This window comes from Bubalus bubalis, chromosome 16, assembly GCF_019923935.1.
Source record: "Bubalus bubalis isolate 160015118507 breed Murrah chromosome 16, NDDB_SH_1, whole genome shotgun sequence".
NCBI classification, from domain to species: Eukaryota; Metazoa; Chordata; class Mammalia; order Artiodactyla; family Bovidae; genus Bubalus; species Bubalus bubalis.
The window spans coordinates 3,245,795-3,266,802 of NC_059172.1; the positions used below are offsets into that span (position 1 = coordinate 3,245,795).

The window sequence follows — 21,008 nt, forward strand, 5'->3', positions numbered from 1 at the left end:
CGTGCTCGTGAAACTTGACCTAGGGGCAGGGTTTGGGGAGGGAACCCCCGCCCCCAGCTCGGGGCGTCAATACAGCGGTTGGCTCTTCCGTCGATTCACCTCGTCCTACCCTCGCCGCGCGGACTGGGGGCCGCCCGGAGGCGTCGTGTTCCCCGACCTCCTCCAATAGAACAGGGGCGGTGACAGCCCCAGGCGGAATCTCCAAGGCCGCGAGCGCCGGGACGGTCCCGAGCTGGGCCCGCCGGACACCGGACACCGGACGCCGGACGCCGACGGGTCCGCGGCCACGCGAGGCGCGTCTGCCTGGATCAGAGGTGAGCGGCCGGCAGGGCTGGGGGGTCCCTGAGAACCGGGGGTCCCCGGGTGGCTCCTGCCGATTCTTCCAGGCTCCCCAAGAAACCCAGTCACCTGAGGGCGCGGCTCCCGCCCCTTCGGTCTGGCCCCTCTGCCCCTCTCCGGCGGCCCGTCCTCCGCTCTGGACCACACTCGCGTCTGAGGCCGTGAGGACCTAAGGACGCGCCCGAAGGCCCAGGCCCATTTCACAGATGGGAATACTGAGGCTCCCGGGGGCAGGCACTCGCGCCTCCCCCAGCTCTGCGGCCCGGCCCGCCCCTCTCCTCTGCGATTTCCTCGGGCTCTCCTTCCCCCTAGTCCCGGCCGCTCTCCGCCCCGGCGCCGCCCGCATGCTGTCCCCTCCCGCGGCGGTGGCCGGCTTGTCTCCCTTTGGTAAACACGCCCGCTCCCCAGCCCCTCCACCGCCCAGGCCCTTATTCAGTCAGCGGCCGCCGGACTTCCTGCGGGAACCCGAGCCCGGTCCCCGGACAGGAGAGGACGGGCGGGCGCCTCGGGTGAGCGGGGGGCGCGGGGGTCGCGGAGGGCCCGCCTGGGGCGCCTTCCACGTGGCAACTGCGGGCCGGGAGCGAGAGCCCACGGACACTTGGGTCGCCCGGCGCGGGAAGGGGCAGGGCCCGCGGGAGCCCGGCCCCGGGGGAGAGGAGTGGTCTCCCCGGGGCCACGGGAAGACGGAGGGAGGCGGGGGGTGTCCTGGGGCTGCTATCGGACTTTCCCCTTCCTCCTCCTGCTCTCCTCGGGGGGTCCTTCCTGGAGCTGGAGGCTGGCTGGCGGCCGGCGGCGGCTTCAGAGCGCGCCCTGCCCCTTGCTGACCTCTAGGGACTCGGGGAAGCGCGGGTTTGGACGCCGGGAGCCGGGCACCGCGTGCCTGGGCCTCGGTGGAGAAGCCTGGAGGCGCGCCAGGAGTCCGTGGCGCGCAGACAGGACCTTCCGGTCCCTGATAGTGACCCGGGGGGCGTGGGGGACCCCAGCGCTTCCGGCGCTGCCCGTGCGCCCAGACCCAGCTCGTCGAGACCCGCTGGGAAGCCCAGGACGCGATGGGGGCCTCCGTGAAGGGCGTCCCCCCTTAGCGGGCGGGCTCAAGGTGGGTCTCTAGAGCCCCCACGATACAGGTTGCTTCTCAGGGTCCTCTGGGCGCTTGGCTTAGTCCTCTGTGCCCCGGCAGGCTGGCCACCGGGATGGCCCCCACGCTGGAGCAGGCGTACCGGCGGCGCTGGTGGATGGCGTGCACCGCGGTGCTGGAGAACCTCTTTTTCTCCGCAGTGCTCCTGGGCTGGAGCTCCCTGCTGATTATGCTCAAGAAGGAGGGCTTCTACTCCAGCATGTGCTCAGGTACCCCAAGAAAGGACCAGCGGGGGCGGCAGACGGGGACAGGGGGCGCCGGCCGAGGCCGGAGACCCAGCACCCTGCAGGGGCTTGGGCACCCCCACGTCTCCTCCAAACTTTCTCTAGAGAAGAACCCACTAACCAAATTCCATTTGCACTGAAACCCAAGCGTCCTGCGGGCATCCGGGTTCCAGGTGGGAGCCTTTGGCAATCTCAGGTCTAGAGCAAGACGCACTGCAGCTGCTAGCTGAGTGAGGGTTTTCTTGCTGGGGCTATTGTCAGGCTGAAGGAGGCAAAGGAGAGTCTTCAAGCTGGATTTGATCGTCAAGGTGGTGGAGGGTGGGGGTTGGTGTGCCTCCTTTTCCAGGCTCTTGGAGGCCTCGAGTCACCTCTTATACAAAGTGAGTAGCCTCATTTCCTCTAGGGCCCCAGCTCATGGGGGTCTGTTTCCCATTTTGGTCACCTGGGCTTTGTGTGAAGGGCCCTGAAGGCTGGAGTGACAATTCTAGCAATCTTGGGGAACCCTGGCTGTCTTCAAGTGCCGGGAGACAAGGAGTTGCCCCTCCTGCTGCCTGGGAGTTGAGTTTCTCCTCCCGTCTGACACGGGGATCTTTCTTTTCTGGGAAGGAGGGCGCTGAACTGACAGGCTCAGCCCAAGGAGCTGGAGGGATGTGGAGTTTGGCCCTGGCCTGCTTATCCTCTTCCTCCAAACGCCTGGCTGAGGAACTGGCTTTGGAGGAGGGCCAGCTTGGGTTAGAATCCCAGGAGCTGGCTGACACTGGCAAGGTCTCCAAAGTGCTGAGTGCTTCCTGGGTGGCACTAGTGGTAAAGAGCCCGCCTGCCAATGCAAGAGGCATAAGTAAGGGGCAAGGGTGATACCTGGTTGGGAAGATCCCCTGGAGGAGGGCGTGGCAACCCACTCCAGTATTCTTGCCTGGAGAATCCCATGGACAGAGGAGCCTGGCGGGCCATGGGGTCGCAGAGAGTTGGGCATGACTGCAGAGAGCACGAACACGAGCTAAACCATTGAGCTTTAGACACCTGGTCTGCAAAGTGGGAAGAAGAGCAGTGTCTATGCAGTGAGAGGGAACAGTACGTGATCCGTGTGAGTGTCCTTCCTGGCTTCTCGCAGCTCCTGACTTCACTCCCTGCAGCCTGCCTTGGCTGTGGGAGAAAACCGTTGCCTTTGCGGGGGTGGAGCTGGGGCGCCCTTGATTTCTGCACCCCGCCCGACTAATCTGTAAGCAGCAGGTGGGGTGCAGGATGCGTGGGCATGCACAACCTGATGGGGCGCCCGAGGAGGTGGGGATTCAAGCTGGCAGCTGGCTAGCAAGGGCAGGCTGGGTCAGGAGGTGCTGGCTTGGGGTGGCGTGCTGGGCATCCCAGGGTGGCTGGGAGAGCCAGGCAGAGGCCCGGGGCATCCCTGTGCCAGGGGAGGCCAGGAGTCCAGGTCTGCGCTGAGCTGTTTGCCCTGGACACTGGGGAGACCTGCCCTTTGCTGCCTCCTGGCCTTGATGCCTGTCTCTGCCTGTCCAGTGGCTTCTTCCAGCCCTCTGCACGTGTTTTTATCAACTTTATTGAAGATTAATTTACATCACACATTCTGATGAGGTTGGACAAATTTACACACATTAGGAACCATCACCACATTCAATATTTAGAGTATTTCCGTCACCTGTAAAACTCCTTCCCTCTTGCTGCCCATCGTCCAGCTTTTCAAAAATATGGATAGAGGTTGATTAAGATAGAAGTCTCATAGCTTACAATTCACCCATTGAAAGTACACAAGCTGGGGCTTCCCGGGTGGTCCAGTGGTTAAGAATCCTTCTGCCAATGCAGAGGACACAGGTTCCATCCTTGGTCCAGGAAGATCCCGCATACCGTGGGGCAGGTGGGCCTAGAGCCTCTAGAGCCTCTGCTCCCCAAAGAGAAGCCACTGCAGAGAGAAGCCCCGCACAGCCACTAGAGTAACCGCTGTTCACCACATCCAGAGGAAGACTGCGTGCAGCCACGAGGACCCAGCATGGCCAGGAAAAAAAAAAGGATACAAGTTAATGGTTTTTAATTTATTCAGAGTTGTTCCACCATCACCACAACCACTTTTAGAACATTTTCTTTGCCCCCTAAATTCACCCTGGATCCAACAGCAGTACCCACTCCCCACTGCCTCTTCTTTCACCCCCCCAGCACAAGGCAACCCCTCGTCTACTTTCTGTTACAGATATGCTATGACAGACACAGACTTGCTTATTCTGAATGTTTCATGTAAATTGCATCTTATAACAGGTGATCTTGCGTTAGGGTTCAGTTCAGTTCAGTTCAGTCGCTCAGTCGTGCCCGATTCTTTGCGACCCCATGAATCACAGCACGCCAGGCCTCCCTGCCCATCACCAACTCCCGGAGTTCACGCAAACTCACGTCCATCGAGTTGGTGATGCCATCCAGCCATCTCATCCTCTGTCGTCCCCTTCTCCTCCTGCCCCCAATCCCTCCCAGAATCAGAGTCTTTTCCAATAAGTCAACTCTTCGCATGAGGTGGCCAAAGTACTGGAGTTTCAGCTTTAGCATCATTCCTACCAATGAACACCCGGGACTGATCTACTTTAGAATGGACTGGTTGGATCTCCTTGCAGTCCAAGGGACTCTCAAGAGTCTTCTCCAACACCACAGTTCAAAAGCATCAATTCTTGGGTGCTCAGCTTTCTTTATAGTCCAACTCTTACATCCATACCTGACCACTGGAAAAACCATAGCCTTGACTAGACGAACCTTTGTTGGCAAAGTAATATCTCTGCTTTTGAATATGCTATCTAGGTTGGTCATAACTTTCCTTCCAAGGAGTAAGCGTCTTTTAATTTCATGGCTGCAATCACCATCTGCACTGATTTTGGAGCTCCCCAAAAATAAAGTCTGACACCGTTTCCACTGTTTCCCCATCTATTTCCCATGAAGTGATGGGACCAGATGCCATGATCTTCGTTTTCTGAATGTTGAGCTTTAAGCCAACTTTTTCACTCTCCTCTTTCACTTTCATCAACAGGCTTTTTAGTTCCTGTTAGCATGATGTTTTCAAGGTTTTTTCGTGTTGGCAAGGGTATCAAGACGTGGTTCCTTTCCAAGTCCTTTGCCACCACATTTTATTTCTCCCTTCAACAGTTGCTAGACATTGGGTTGTTTCCATTTGGGGGTTATTATGGTGATGCTCCTGTGAACACTCATGCTGAAGTCCTGGGTGAACATGTGCTTTCCTTCCATATGGAACTGCTGGGCCATAGAGTAACTCTAACATTGGGGGAACTGCCAGCTGTTTGCCATTTTCCATTCCTATCAGGAGTGCACGTGTGTTCCAACGTCTCAATATCCTAGACAATGTTTGATATTTCTCATCTGTTTTATTGTGGACATTGCTCTCTTTCTGTGGTTTTGATTTGCATTTCCCTAGCGGCTACGGAGAAGGCAATGGCACCCTACTCCAGTACTCTTGCCTGGAAAATCCCAGGGACGGGGGAGCCTGGTGGGCTGCCGTCTATGGGGTCGCACAGAGTCGGACTCGACTGAAGTGATTTAGCAGCAGCAGCGGCAGCGGTGGCGGCTAGTGACGGTTGAGCATCTTTCTCATGTATTCTAGGCGACTAATGTATCTTTTCTTGGAGACATCTATTTAGATCCGTTCCCCATTTTTGAAGTGGGTTATATTTTATCCCTGAGTTATAAGAGTTCCTTGTATTATAGGTACAAGTCCCTTACCAGATATAGGAGCTTGTCACTTCAGGGACGTTGCAGAGCACAGGCTCTGGGGTGTGTGGGCTCAGGAGTTGCAGCTCCTGGGCTTTGGAGCACAGTCTCCATAGGCACCGCGCACACGGGCTTAGCTGCTCCTCGCAGGTGGAATCTTCCACCCCCGGGGATCAAACGCGTGTCTTCTGCATTGGCAGGCAGATTCTTTACCCCTGACTCACCAGAGAAGCCCTCTTTTCACATTCTTTATAGTGTTCTTCCGAGCACAGAACTTTTTTTTGTTTAACTGAAGTAGAGCTGATTTATAGTGTTTTGTTCCTTTCTGGTGTACAGCAAAGTGATGCAGTTTTATCTGTTGATACACAAACACACATATATATAATTATTTTTCATTTTATTTTCCGTGATGGTTTATTACAGGATATTGAATATATAGTTCCCTGTGCTATACAGTAGGTCCTTGTTATTTATCTGTTTTGTAGATAATAGTTTGTAGCTGCTAATCCCATACTCTTAATTTATCCCTCTCCCCGCTCCCACATTCCCCTTTGGTAACCTTAAATTTGGTCTGGAGCATGAAAGGTTTTAATACTGGTCAAGTCCAAACTATCTTTTGTTTTGACATTTGTGCTTTGGTGTCATGTGTAAGAAACCATCGCCTCATCTAGGATCACCAAGATCCACATCTGTGTTTTCTTCTAGGAGTTTTACAGTTTTAGCTGTCGCATTTAGATTTTTAATCCATTTGGACTTACTTTTTGTGGACGGTGTCAGGTAGCCATCTGGTGTTTAGGGTTGCCCAGACGTGAGTGTGTGTTGGAGCCTGGTTCCTTGGGATCACTAGCGGTGACCAGAGTGAACCCTCCTTGTTTTAGAACTTTATGAACACTCTGATAAGCGGGAACAACAGGGCTCTCTTTCATTCAGAGGACTTCAGCCTCCAGACGTCTGGCTCCTGGGGGCTGCTGTACCTGCTGCTCTGCCCAGTGTACCTGCTTTCTGCTTCTTGAAGCTTCCCTCGACAGGGTCCCAAGAACACAGACTCAGGCCGGGACTCTGCGTCCCCACTGTGTGTGGGAGGAGGCAGACAGTGTGGCTTCCCGATCTGCTCTATGCCGCTTGGCTGACTGCAGCCAGTTACTCACCTTTCTTAATGTTGTTGTTGTTTTTGAATCGCTATGTCATGTCCCACTCTTTTGCGACCCTATGGACCGTAGCCCACCAGGCTCGTCTGTCCATGGGATTTCCCAGGCAAGAATCCTGGAGTGGGTTGCCCTTTCCTTCTCCAGGGGATCTTCCCAACCCAGGGATCAAATCCACATCTCCTGCCTTGGCAGGCAGATTCTTTACCACTGAGCCTCCCGGGAAGCCCACTAATATCTCCATTACCCTGTATATAAAGTAGGACTGACAATCCCTACCTCATGAGGCTGTTGGGAAAGTGAAATGAGAGCCAGCAAACAAATTTCAGACTCCAGGTGTGCATTCTTATTTTGTTCTGCGCCCAGCTCTCCCAGCATTTGCTGTGTGACCTTAGGCAAGTTCCTTAGTGTCTCTGGATCTCTATGTCTAAGTCTGTGCCATGGAGTGGACAACCCTTATCCCTCTTGCTTCAGGACCAGTGATGCCATTTAACAGACATTGAGTTCATTATCGAGGCGCTTATTAGCATTGGCTTTGGGGTTTCCTGACCACCCCTTTCTTTCTTCTCAGCTTTGGTGGATGGCTCACCCACCCATAGGGGCATCGCAGCTAAAGAGGACTCTGTTACTCAGAAGGGAGGCAGAGGCGATTCAGTTGACGATACACAACTGCATATGCCGCATAAATGCCACAACAGTGAAACAGCGGCCAGCGCTCACCGAGCACTGACTGCTAGTGAGGTCTTTAGAGATCGCACGATGTTGTGAGACCCTCACAACAGCTCTGCGTTTGTAGCAGAGCAAGCCGGAACTTCCCTGGTGGTCCAGTGGCTAAGACTCCGTGCTTCCAATGCAGGGAGTCTGGGTTTGACCCCTGGTTGGGGAACTAGATCTCAAATACTTCAATTAATGCTGCCGCTAAATATCTTTTATGCCACAGCTAAGACCTGGCACAGCCAGATAAAATGGAGCCTGGAGGGCTATATATAGTCCACAGGGTCGCAAACAGTTGGACATGACTGAGCACACAAGCACAAAATAAATATTAAAAACAAAGAGGAGAAAGCTGAAGCTCAGAGATGGTAAGTAATTTGCCCCAGGTCACACAGCGAATAAATACGGAGCAGAGTGAGTGTTCAGCCTCAGATCGGACCCCAGAACCTTTTCCCATGGCCTTTAGCTCAAGAGTCCTCCTGTGGGAGTCCTGTTACAGACAAGACGGCCAGCCAGAGCCCAGACCTGTGGGTGTTTGGGACTGTGGCTGTCAGCTGCAGGGTGGGGAATCTTGGGGCTGGGGGGAGGGGGTGATGGTGAGGAAGGGCTCACAGACCCGGGAGACAAAGAAAATGGGATCTTTCTGTGAGTACTGTGTGTGCAGCAGTCCCTACAGCCCTCCTCTACAGTTGCAGCCACTGAACCCATTTCACAGATGGGATAACAGAGCCTCAGAGTTCCGGCCGCTCAGCTAGTGGAGCCAGAAACAATCATCCTGCTGTCCAGTGTTTCCCAGACCTCTCATCTGCAGTTCACCTGCATGATTTTACAATTCTGTGTGCCATAGGTACTATTATTTACTTCCTATTCCCTTTTAAATCAGTCCACTTAAAAAGCCTCATGAAAACAAACAAACAAAAAAGTTTTAAAAGCCTCATTTTCTTTTCCTTTGTTAAATTATTTTTTGTTGGAGTATATATAATTGCTTAACGAGGTTGTGTTAGTTTCCGATGTATAGCGAAGTGAATCAGCTATACGTAATACTAAAAAGCCTCATTTTATTTATTTGTTTTTGGCCACGCTGCATGTGGGATCCTAGTTCTGCAACCAGGGATTGAACCCACACTCCCTGCATTGGAAAAGCAGAGTTGGCACCACTGGACCACCAGGGAAGCCCCCTAAAAAAGCCTCAGTTTAAAGTGTGATATTCTTGGAACCTTGGGTTTGATGTTACTCACAGATGCATGTCATACATATATATCTCTTTGCTGTTGTTCAGTTACCAAGTCGTGTCTGACTCTTTGTGACCTGGTAGACTGCCAGGGTCCTGTGTCCTTCACTATCTCCTAGAGCTTGTTCAAACTCATGTCCATTGAATCAGTGATGCCATCCAACCATGTCATCCTCTGTTGCCCTCTTCTCCTCCCGCCCTCAGTCTTTCCCAGCATCAGGGTCTTTTCTGATGAGTCGACTCTTGGCATCAGGTTGCCCGTCTGTCTTGGGTAGCCCTGCATGGCATGGCTCATAGCTTCACTGAGTTACACAAGCCCCTTTCCCAGGGCGAGGCTGTGACCCATGAAGGGATGTGTATTTCCATATGTGTACGTATGTACATGATTGTGTTTGATATACTTTCGAATAACTAACAACTGTGAAACCTGTACAGTTAACCCTTGAACAGCACAGGTTTGAACCGCTCAGGATTGTTTTCAGTAGTAAATCGTACAAGGTTGCACACTTCCTGGTGGGTTGAATCTGCAGCTGCAGAAACGCAGATACGGAGGGACCCCGAGTAGGTCGGGCTGACTCAATTACAGGCAGATTTTCTAACGCGAGGAGGACGGGTTAATGCCCCAACCCCCTGTGGCTCAAGGGTCAACTGTACCTCTAAACCCAACTTGAGTGTGCAGATGCCATGCATACCATGCCTGGGAAACACTGTTGTCTCTGACTTCAGAGCCCAACTCGGTCATTAACTTCCTGCATACGTTTCTCTCATCACACCTCATGCTTTGCTTGTCTATAAAATGGGAGAAATTAGATTTCAAAGACCTCTCCTGTTGTAACTGACACAGACAGAGGTCTAAGAGGTCTTTGCATCCTGGGCTGGCTCCCCTCTTGCTTCAGAAGTCTGGCTTAATCTAAAACAGTGGTATAAACAAACTCATTTACAAAACAGAAATAGAGTCATAGCTGTAGAAAACAAACTCACCATTACCAGGGAGAAAGGGTTGGCAGGGGGTAAATTGGGAGATTGGAATCAATTTATACACAATACTATAAATAAAATAGATAGCTATGGTACAGCACAGGGAACTCAACTCAATACTCTGTAATGACCTATATGGGAAAAGACTCTAAAAATAAAGAGTGGATATATGTATATGTATAGCTGATTCACTTTGTTATACAGCAGAAACTAACTCAATTATACTGCCATAAAAAATACATTATAAAAAAAAAGGTCTGGCTTTATCCATCCAGCAACTAGCTCCTGTGAGTCAAACTCACAAGAGGCAGACCGACTGAAACCAGAGAAGTGAATACATTAATGGACGTTCAGTTATTTGCTGTCCTCTGGGCCAGAATTCTCCGCCCATGGAAGAACGCACGTCCTGCCCAGCGCTAGCGTTGGGTTCAGAAACTTACTAAGTTGCTCCGTTCGGGAGAGAGCAGCCCGGTGGAGCAACCAGGAAGTGGTGACTTTGGAGAAGGTCTTGAGCTGGAACTCGGCCTGCCTGTAAGAAGCTGTGTGGCTTGCTTTGTTTCTCAGAGCTTCACCATCTGTGGGGGTCACTGAACTCACTTCTTAGGGTTATGAAGATTAAATGATATACTATGTGGAAAAGCCTGGCACAATGTTGATTAGCTGAGAGCTAGTGAGAGAAAGTATCATTCGATTGTGAAAGACTCAGGAGCAGGGCCCATGTCTAATTCAGTGGCTGCAGACTCAGAGGCCCTGGCAGTTAATAACAGTTGGGCGTTAATATCCAGCAGGCGAATACAGCTACTAATAGTACATTAACTTTGTATGGTGGCGGATGGTAACTAGACATTGGCATGATCATTTTGCAGTATATATAAATGTCAAATTACTGTGTTGTACACGTGAAACTGATGTATTATGTGTCAAGTATACTTCAATGAAAACCATAATAATAACTAGGCCTATCGGGGCAGCTACAGGATGATGACTGGTGGAGAGCTAATAGGGAGGTGACTTAGAGAGGGCAGACCCTGACGAAAAGGAGTGGCCGCCACTCACCTCCAGCAGTGGCCAGATCTCTGACACGGTAAAGAAAAGCCAGACTTTGGGATTTTTAGATGATAACTCCTGATTTTAAGCTGGCACCCGTCCAGTGGTTAAGACGCCGCCACACCTCCAATGCAGGGGCGTCAGGCTCAGTGACTGGTCAGAGAGCTCGGTCCCACAGGTCGCCACTAAGATCCGGTGGTGCAGCTAGATGAATAAATAAACGGCCCCCAGTTAAACTTTGCAAGCCAAGCAAAACACCTGCAGGGCTCCTTGCTGGTCCCCTGTTCGCAGCCTCTGGTCTGAATCATCACTGCGTTTCTTCCTCTGTTACCTACTGTCAGATCATGGTGCTTTTGTGTAGTAGACGTCACCGAAGTGTGTGGAGGTGGAACGGACAGGTGCAGAGCAACCCAGTGGAGAAGTAAACAGTGGCAATGAGGATCACTAAATTGGGGGGCTAGCCTGAACCCCAGAGGGGCTTCCCAGCTGGTGCTGGTGGTGAAGAGCTGCCTGCCAGTGAAGGAGGCACAGAGAGGCGGGCTCAGCCCCAGGGCCAGGAGCATCCCCTGGGGAAGGGAATGGCAACCTACTCCAGTATTCTTGCCGGGAGAAGCCCATGAACAGAGGAGCCTGGGGGGCTACTGCCTGTGGGGTCACACAGAGTCAGACACAACTGAAGCAACTTAGCATGCACAGCACCTGTTACTCTTTACAAGAACCCCCCACATACCACCGAGTTCTGTTCTAAGAGCATGTTCTTAAGTCTATTTGTTAGTAGGTCCAAAAACTTAGCCTAGGTACCCAGCCAACACAGTCGGCTATGTAGTACTGTGTGTGATAGGTTTGTAATACTTTTCACACAAATAATACATTAAAAACAAACACAAAATAGAAAATGTTTTGAGTGTTTACAGTACAGGTGGCGTCAGTGGTAAAGAACCCGCCTGCCAAGGCAGGAGGCATGAGAGACGTGGGTTCGATCTCTGGGTCGGGAAGATCCCCTGGAGGAGGGCATGGCAACCCACTCCAGTAGTCTTGTCTGGAAAATCCTGGCGGGCTACAGTCCATAGGGTTGCAAAGAGCTGAACACGGCTGGAAGTGACTTAGCACAGCACCGCGCTTGAAAAGTGCAGTGCTACAGAACAACAGCTGGCACACAGGGGCTGGCATCGAGTGAACGGGCAAGAAAAGCTACTGACTGGAGGAGGGAGAAAAGGTGGGAGACGGTGGAGCTGAAGGGTCGTCAGCAGTAGGAGACAGAGGGCAAGCTGCCAGGTCACTCACGCCTGACATTTACGGAACGCACGTTTGCAACCTGAGGTCCGTTTGTTGGGAACTTTCTGTCTGTCAGTGTCCACTTGATTATTATCTAGTACAAACCCCGTGAGAGCTGAGAGCTGTCTTATTCACTGTGGGGTCTCCAGCACATGGAGAAGAGGCTCCCAGATTGTGGACCACCATTGACCCCTTCATCAGCTGTTCCGGGAGCATCTTCTTGGGGCCAGGCCGAGTACAGAGCTCTTTGCACCCCTTCTCCAGCTGAATATCCTAAGGAGCCTGGGTTAGCCATTCTCCACTCCCTGTTTCAGGCAAGGGGCCCAAGCCTCAAAGAGAGGAAGTCACTTGCCCAAGGTTGCACAGCCAGTGGGGGGGGGTGGGAATTCAGACCCTGGTCTGTCTGTCCTCCAGGAGCACCCTGACTTTGCCCTTGGCCACGATGCCTCGGTGAAAATAGGATGGAGGGGAGTCCCAGCCTCACAGTTCACTGAGCCTTGAATGAAGTGAAAACCTCCTCCTTCCCCCACCGTCAGCCTTTCTCTCTAACCTGTCACAGCTCCCAGGTGGTATCTTACCTGGGGGATGACTTCTGGAGGAGTCCTGTAGGGCAGTGCCATGCTCCAAATTCTGTATCTTGGTTTCCTTATCTGGAGAGTGGAGATAACTTAATTAGCTAACTGCTGGGACTGTCATGAGTTAATACAGTGACTGTTGAGAATATGCCTAGAACATGGTTAAATGCTCAACAAATATTAGCTCTTGGGGGACTTCCCCGGAGGTCCAGTGGCTAAGACTCTATGCTCCTACTGCAGGGGGGCCAGGTTCAATCCGAGGTCAGGGAACGCAGCGCAGCCAAATTAATTAATCTAAAAATACGAGCTATTACTTTATCAGAATGCATTTATGGGGAAAGGAACCTCTAAGTTTTAAGGGAATTCTTGTTATATCATTCGAACGTCACTCACTGAAGCTGTCCCAGACTCACGGGTGCTTCCTGTTGCGGATCTACCACCCCTTAACCTTGGACACTGAGTGAATATTTCAGTGCAGTAAATACTTCGATGTGTGTTATCCTGTTCAAGCTAGTTGAGGCCTCAGGTTGGATGTGTGACCCACCCTGGGTCATATACTGCATGCATGCCTACTCGGTCGTGTCTGACTCTTTGCGACTGCATGGACTATAGCCCACCAGGCTCCTCTGTCCATTGAATTCTCCAGGCAAGAATATTGAAGCGAGTAGCCTGTCCCTACTCCAGGGGATCTTCCTGACCTAGAGATCAAACCCAGGTCTCCTTCATTGGCAGGCAGATTCTTTACCACTGAGCCACCAGGGAAGCCCAATACCTGTTGCTACCATTTATGGAGCCCCTTCCCCATCAGAGTAGGTATGATTCCAAAGTCCCCTGGTCAGCAGGCAAGCAGAGGCCCGGGCACTGGGGGGCCGGACCCCTGATCCCAGCACGTGCTCCTGGGATGGTTCCCGCGGTCACATGCTGCCTCTCCTCCCCCCTCCTCAGCTGAGAACACCACCAACACCACCCAGGATGAGCCGCATGGATGGCCCAGCTGCAACCAGCAGGAAGAGATGCTCAACCTGGGCTTCACCATTGGCTCCTTCTTGCTCAGCGCCACCACCCTGCCGCTGGGGTTCCTCATGGACCGCTTTGGCCCCCGGCCCATGCGGCTGATGGGCAGGTAAGGCGGTTGGGCTGTGGGGGAGCTGGAAGGGGCTGCGAGGGGCTGGAGGGTGGGATGGTGCTGCAGGGGGAGGGAGGCAACCGCTCCCCTTTCCCTGCTTCTCCATAGTGCCTGCTTCGCTGCATCCTGCTCCCTCATGGCCCTGGCCTCTTGGAACACCAAAGGTGAGATGTCTGACATCTTGTGCCCCCACAGGAAGAAAATGGGTGGGATGAAGGTGGATGGTGCCCCAGCTCCTGCTTTTAGCCTCCCCCAGCTCCCCAGAGGCCCTCATCCATCTCTCTCCCCTTCCCAGTTCTGTCTCCGCTGATATTCCTGGCACTGTCCATGAATAGTTTCAGTGGCATCTGCCTAACCTTCTCTTCACTCACAGTGAGTATGACAGGCCCTGACTTGGCAGCAAGGTACCCAGGAGTGGGGTGGGCGGTAAGGGTGAGCGAGGGTGAGGGTGGAGAGGGATGCAGATCAAAGACGTGTGTGTGTGTGTGTGTGTGTGTGTGTGTGTATCAGAGAAGGGTGGGTGTGAGGCTGTGTGTGTAGATGAGGCTGTCAGTGTGGATTCTGGGTGTGTGTGTATGTGTGTGTGTGTTTCCCAAGCCCATACATCTGTCGAACTCCATCCTAGGCACTGGGGCCATGGCACAGACAGAATTGATAACTTCCGCTTTCTGGAACTTTACGTTCAGGGGTTGGGGGAACAGACAACCCTAAAAACAAGTAAACTAATGTGTGCTGTCCTGAATGCTGGAAAGAATAAACCTGGGTGATGCGGAAGTAAGAGTGGCCCGCAGCTTGAGACCACGGGTGTGTGTTTGCCACATGGTGTACTACCGTGCGGTCCGTGGCAGGTTAATGTGGTTGTCGGTGTGTTAGACTGAACCACACAAAACTGCCGAGGCTTGACGGTGCTTGACTTTCAAAGAGGGCCTTTTTGCCTGGCTCGGCCTCGTACGCGGTGCTTGGCGTGTGTCACTCTGAGTGTGTGTGTGTGTGTGTGTGTGTGTGTGTGTGTGTGTGTGAATGAGTGAGCAGAAGGGATGGAGGCTTATGGGTAGCCTCCGTGGTGCTGGGAGGGGCTGCAGACTGGGCTGCCCCGGGCTGTTTATCTTAGAGGAGAGCGCCTGACCGCCAGACTGGGTGTTCTGGCTGAATTTCACCGCACCCAGCAGCTGCCTTTAATTCCAGCCCAGGACATTTCACAACTCCCTGAGGAAGCGGGTCCCCTCCTCCCCGCCGCACTACGCAGCCCCTCTTCCGCTCCATGCAGCTTGGCTCAGGGCCCCGAAACCCTCCTCTCCCCTGCCCTTGGGGCCTGACCTCGAACCCTTCCCGGGGGCCCAGGGGACGCCACGCCCCCGTCCCGCCGTTAGTAATCTCCAGCCAATGGTAGGGCCCGACTTCGGCCCCGCCCCCGCTCCGCTCCGCTGTTAGTAATTTTCCAGCCAATGGCAGGGCCGGGTCCGGTCACGCCCCCGCCCCGCCTTTAGTAATCTCCAGCCAATGGCAGGGCCGGGTTACAACCCCGGCCTCGGAGCTGGCTCGCCGGCGCGGATCCCGGCCGGAAGTCCAGTGCAGCGTCGGCTTAGCTAGGCCGGCCCAGGCCGTGTTGGGCGGAGATGGAGCTCGGACTCTGGTGGGAGGCGGGTGGGAGGGCACGACTGCGGAGCGCCGCGGCGCGGGCCACTCGCCCGGCCCTGGCGCTTTCTCTAGCGTCCTTGGCAAGCGTGCCTTGCAGAGCCAGGCTGCCGGGGAAACCCCTGCCCGAGTAGGGTCATCCCGGCCCCGCCTCTGTTTCCCAGCCGTGTGGAGGTTGATGGAGATTGTGGATGTCTCTGTGTTTATTTCCCTTCCTCTCCAGAGCTGTTTCAGATACGTTCTGAGCCTCACGTTTTCCCCTCTGCGGAGAGGGTTTTAGCCCTGTGTGGCATCTAAGACTGTTCCAGCCGGGGGTTTCTGTGGACTGGCAGTGAGGAGTAGGGGTCGGGGTGGGGGATACCCGACTCTGCTTTCCCCTCCTTCCAGGTGCTCGGACTCTGGCTCAGGCCAGTAAACAGAAGACCAGTCGTTCTCCTTTTTTTTTTTTAACTATTATTTGCATTTATTTTTTGTGGCATTTATTCCCCAGGCCATAAGCTTTTGGCCTTTTTTTTCTTCAGTTTCTCCTCGGAAATTTTTTTCCTTCTGTGCAGCCTCCTCTTTCGTTTTAGGAACCATCTGTTCTTTTTCAGTAAGGATCTTCTCAGTGTGGCAAGGAGAGCTCGTGTATGGGTTGATCCCACCATGAGCTCTGTAAGTCCTTTGCTACATCCTTGGGGCTTTGTTCACCTGAATGTGCTCAGTGACCAGAAAATCTACACCTAAGCCCTGCAGTTCAGCATTACTCTCTGTATTTTTGAGCACGTGCAGTAAAAATTCAGCACTCTTGTGGGGCCACCGACCCCGAGTCCAGCCCCACCGTTTGTCCCATGGACATCTACCAACTCCACCACTGTAACGACAGAATGGCACACATTGCTTCTTTAAAGTGACATCCTTCAGATACTTGGGGGTTTTTCAGATGTGCATACCCTTAATGGCCTGAGCAGTTTCATGAGTGTTCTTAAAGTGAATTGCAGATCTGAACTTCCTGATTTGCATGATTTTGTGGGGTTTTCTGGGTCAAGAGAATAGCGCACCATTTTTAGAGGTCACCTCAGGCTGCTTACTAGAAAAAGCATGACCAGTTCTCTACCGGTGGGAATTCTGGGCTTGCTTGGCGTGTCAGAGCTTCCTCTTCTGGACACAGGCCTGGCCCTGGCCCTGGCCCTATCCCCTCCCTTACTCCCATCCTCCACTCCCAAGCCCTCCTGTTACCTGTCCTGGCTCAGTTGAAACCATGGACTGTGGCCTTTGGGGCTACTGAGAAGGTTAAAAGGCACCATCCTGGTAGTCACAACCTTGGGGTCTGGGATAGAGCTTGTATGGCCAGAACTGGGGAGAAAGTCACTAATGAGCTCTGTGAACTTAAGTACATTTCTTTCCCTTTCTGAGTCCCAGTGCTCAGCTATCAAAGGAGTTGCTCTAGATTGGTATTTCTTAAATACCTAACCATGGCTTATTAAGAGGCAAGTCATGATTAAGGGACTCCATAAGTACCTAACTTGGAAAACCCTGGGGTTAAACAGAATTTCTCTTTGCAGGCACTTCTGTGTGTGTGTGGGGGGGGGTGGTGGCAGAGGAGGGCTTCCCAGGTGGCTCAGTGGTAAAGAACCTGCCTGTCAATGCAGGAGACACAGGCGACACGGGTTTGATCCCTGAGTCGGGAAGATTCCCTGGAGGAGGGCATGGTAACTCGCTTCAGTATTCTTGCTTGGAGAGTCCCAAGAACAGAGGAGCCTGCTGGGCTGCAGTCCATAGGATCGCAAACAGTCAGACGCGACTGAGTGGCTTAGCACACATGCTGTGTGTGGGAGGGGGTGACAGCAGTTTCCCTCATTGATTTTGCCTTAGAACTTTTCTGTTGTGACTCTGGGGCACATGTTCCTGGAGCTCGCTTTGAGGACTGCTGGGATTAGAGGCTTCCAAGCTTTTCCAAGCAGGGCAAGGGGAGCCCTGGGCGGGTATCAGGGTCTCCCCTGCTCACGAGCACCCATCTCCTCTCTCAGCTGCCCAACATGTTTGGGAGCCTGCGCTCCACGTTCATGGCCCTCATGATCGGCTCCTACGCCTCTTCTGCCATCACGTACCCAGGAATCAAGGTATGAGGCTGCTCAGGGAGTGGGTGGAGGTCCGTGAGGTTGCTTGGTCTTCTTTCTGCCTTGAGACAAGAACTGGGTGCTTGGTGGCTGGTACGTCTGGTGACCCATCTCCTGCCAGGCGGAGGTCAGCTCACGCCTCCACAGGGACAAGCCCCGGGGCGTTGTAGGAAGAGCCCGGTGCTGCTGCAGACCAGCGGGTCTCTGTTATCCTTTTCTTTCCCGTCATCTGAGTCCAGGCCTTCATGCTGCCTCCCAGGCCAGTGCTTTCTCAGCCAGTCTCCTTGCCTCCAGTGTTTTCCTTCTCTGAGCGATCATCTGCATGATTTCCAGAATGATCTTAGATGGAGAACTAGCTCACCCACCTGCTCTCTCACCTGCGGAATCAAAAACAACCCCTTTACATGCCTTCCAGGCCCTGGGCTCTTGGACGTCACCCCACTTTTCATGTCACATCTCCTTTTCCTGTCCTGGAGAGGCTGGGCGATTTGGGTCCTGAGGTCGCCAAGCTAGTCCAGGCGAGGCCAGCTGCAAGACAGGTCCACCTAGAGCCAGAAGGCCTGCGTTCTCACTCTGGGCAAACCTGGGGCCTCCTTCCTGCCTCTGATGTCAAATGACCTTCTCAGCTGGGCCAAAGCATGCTCTTTAGAGTCTGCTCTGGGGAGTTAATTTATTATAGTAAGTCCCCTGCAAAGGAGTGAGTTCCATTTCAAGAGCATGTGTGTAAGTCCTGTTTGTTTGCAAGGCCAAAAAAGTTAGCCTCCATACCCAACTAATACAATTGGCTGTATGTGAAATAGGACTGACACTATTTGTATAGTAGTGTAACAGGTGTGTAATAGGTCTATGATACTTCTCACATAAATAACACATTAAAAAACAAGCAAACACAAAAAAGAAAGAACACCACTTTTAATCTTATAGTGGAGTAGCTGGAAAAGCACCATAGGACAGGGCAGTAGCTGGTACACAGGGACTGGCATCACGTGAACAGGCAAGATACCATGGTTGGATGGCATCACCGACTCAATGGACTTGAGTTTGAGTAAACTCTGGGAGTTGGTGATGGACAGGGAGGCCTGGTGTGCTGCAGTCCATGGGGTCGCAAAGAGTCTGACACCACTGAGCACCTTCACTTTTTGCTCAGCCTCCGTCTCAGTGGTGGTGCAGTCCGCACTGATGGGGTGGCTGACAGTTGTTCAGGCAGGACCAGGCCTGGAAGGGGGGAGGTCTCCCTTCCCTCCACTAAGGCAGAGCGATTTGAGGAGCCAGACCCTTGGGGTGTGGCCCTTTGAAGCTCTGTCCTGCTCCCGGGAAGAAAAGAGCCCTGAAGCTGGAGCCCAGGAGGAGCGGTTTTCCCTGGCAGAGCCGGAGCTCAGAGCAGGGACCTGGGACCAGTTCAGACAGTGGTCCTCCCGGGCAGAGGGTGGCAGGCAGGACAGCTCCGCCCACCCAGCTGCCTCACCCGCGGGGCTGACCCATGGGCACAGAATTGGTCAGGACAGAGCCTGCTGGCCCTGAGGCTGCACAGCATCCTGCCTCCCGGGTCGCCACACCTGTGAGAGCTGAGCTAAGACTTCTCCGGTGGAGGTTTTGTCTTTCCCCCAGGGAGGGCGGCAGGAAGGGGCAGGACAAACATGACTGGGAGCTTCCACCCTATTCTCTTGTCCATGAAAATGAAACGTGTGTGAAAACGAGCACGTGTGTGGAGTCAAAGGCAACACTGGTGTATCTTCTTAAGATAAAAATTGAGATTCCAAAGACACGTTGAGCTTGTGGCCAGCCTCTTCGGCATCTGCTGGGAATCACGTCACTCTTGGGAGGGATAGGGATGAAAAAGGGAGAGGGCGGTGGGACTTCTAGATCCGGTCTTAGCGTCTGCCCTTGGTGTTTTCATCTGAGAGTTGGGCACATGGGGTGGGCTCGAAAAGACCTTCCTGGAGGCCTCTGGGGCCTGGGTTATGGCTCTGGCTGGAGGGGGTGGGCCTGGGGCCCGGCAGCTTCTGCCACGGGCCTCCCTGCTCCCCCCACAGCTGATCTACAATGCCGGTGTGTCCTTCATGGCCATTATGTTCGCCTGGTCGGGCCTGGCCTGCCTCATCTTTCTGAACTGCGCCTTCAACTGGCCCAGGGAAGCCTTTCCCTCCCCCGAGGAAGTCAACTACAAGTGAGCAACTGTGGCGGTAGGGGGAGGGGGAGATGGGAGGAGACCCCACTTGCAGACCTGGAAGCCGGGTGTGGTGCCGTGATGCTAGAAGCAGCTCGGGAGTCAGGGAAACCGAGCTCTGCGGACTACCTGAGCTTTCCGAGCTCTGCTTTCTCACCTGAACCTTGGGCCAATCTGACCCCCTGCAGGTGTTCTGCATGGCTGGGGCATGATGCTGGCAGCCGGACGTGGGGAGTGCTATCCTTCTGTCCAGGCTGGAGGATGGGGTCAGAGTGGCAGGGATGCTTGCCACAGTGCCACATGCCACGGGGACCCAGAAAAGGGGTCTGCAAAGGAATGATGTCCCACCCCTTGTGGGGCAACCTGAAGGTCAACTTATACACACACACACACCCCACCCCATCTGTTCACACACACACACACACACACACACACACCTCGCCCTGTCAGTTCACACACACACACACACTGCCCCTGTCAGTTCCCCAGGGCACTGGGTGATGCTCCGCAGCCAAGCACCTCGGGCGCCAGTCAAATAGCTGATACTGATCGAGCGCCCTCTGTGTGCCACGCCCTGCGCCCAGTGGTCATTCTCAGACTCAGGACGTGGGTTCTGATATTAACTCCATTCCTAACAGGCTCAGGGGCACACAGCACTTTCCTGGAGTCACACCATTGGAGCGGGGCGGGGGTGGGGGCCGCACGGTGACTCTAAGGTTGGGATCAGGACTCCAGAACCTGGGACTCCCCTGGATTCCATGCCTTCATTTCCAAGGGCCTGAGTTCAATCCTTGGTCATAGAACCAAGATCCCACAAGCTGCATGGTGCAGCCAAAAGGAAGAAAGAACTTCAGAGCCTGAGTTCTTCTTTTAAAAAAATGTGTTTATTGAAGTATAGTTGATTTACAATGTTGTGTTGGTTTCAGGTGTACAGCAGGGTAATTCAGATACACATCTATTCTTTTTCTGATGCTCTTCCCTGCTAGGTTGTTATAAAATGTTGGGTCTGTTTTCCTGTACTAGGCAGTGGGTCTCTGCTGGTTCTCTGTTTTATGTTGAGGTAGAGCAGTGTGTATATGTGAATCCCAGACTCCTAATCTATCCTTCCCTCTGCCCGGTCCCTCGCCAGAATCTGGGTCCTTAGGGCGGCCTCCAAGGCAACAGCCTAAGTGGAAAGCGGCTTCATCCACCCTTCACTTAGCGGGTGCTGAGCCGCGCAAACAGAAGCCCCGCGCTGCAGAGCACGTCAGTGCTGGGTGCAGGGGACTTGCACCCCCAGGACAGCAGCCGCCAGAGGCAGGATGCGGAGGTAGGGCTCCGTGGGGCTGCTTCCCACGAGCTGCTGCCCGGCTCCCGGCAGGGAGAAGACCAAGCTCAGAGAGCTGGCCCTGGACCACAGGGTGACCGGGGACCGATTCTACTCCTACGTCAGCACGGTGGGCCAGCGGCTGAGCCAGAAGGCCCCCAGCCTGGAGGAGGGGGTCCTCTTTATCTCATCCCAGGACGTGCGCGGCAGCGCAGAGAGCTCTGCTGAGAGTGAGTCTCCGGTCCCGGGCTGGCCTCGGCGGGTGGAGAGGCCGGGGCCTCACGGGGAGTGAGCCCCC

At 53.7% G+C, this 21,008-nt stretch overlaps 1 protein-coding gene across 1 annotated transcript in view; it reads left to right on the forward strand.

Annotated features, from left to right (window-relative positions):
• Positions 1-35: 35 nt before the first annotated feature.
• The window catches only part of SLC43A1 (solute carrier family 43 member 1), a 30,360-nt gene continuing 9,387 nt past the window's right edge, over positions 36-21,008 (forward strand). Inside the window, 8 exon segments of the mRNA XM_025266021.3 lie at positions 36-314; positions 1,517-1,683; positions 13,323-13,500; positions 13,612-13,667; positions 13,799-13,875; positions 17,148-17,240; positions 19,271-19,404; positions 20,765-20,940. Coding sequence (XP_025121806.3) covers positions 1,530-1,683; positions 13,323-13,500; positions 13,612-13,667; positions 13,799-13,875; positions 17,148-17,240; positions 19,271-19,404; positions 20,765-20,940 — 868 coding nt within the window. The 5' untranslated portion in view covers positions 36-314; positions 1,517-1,529.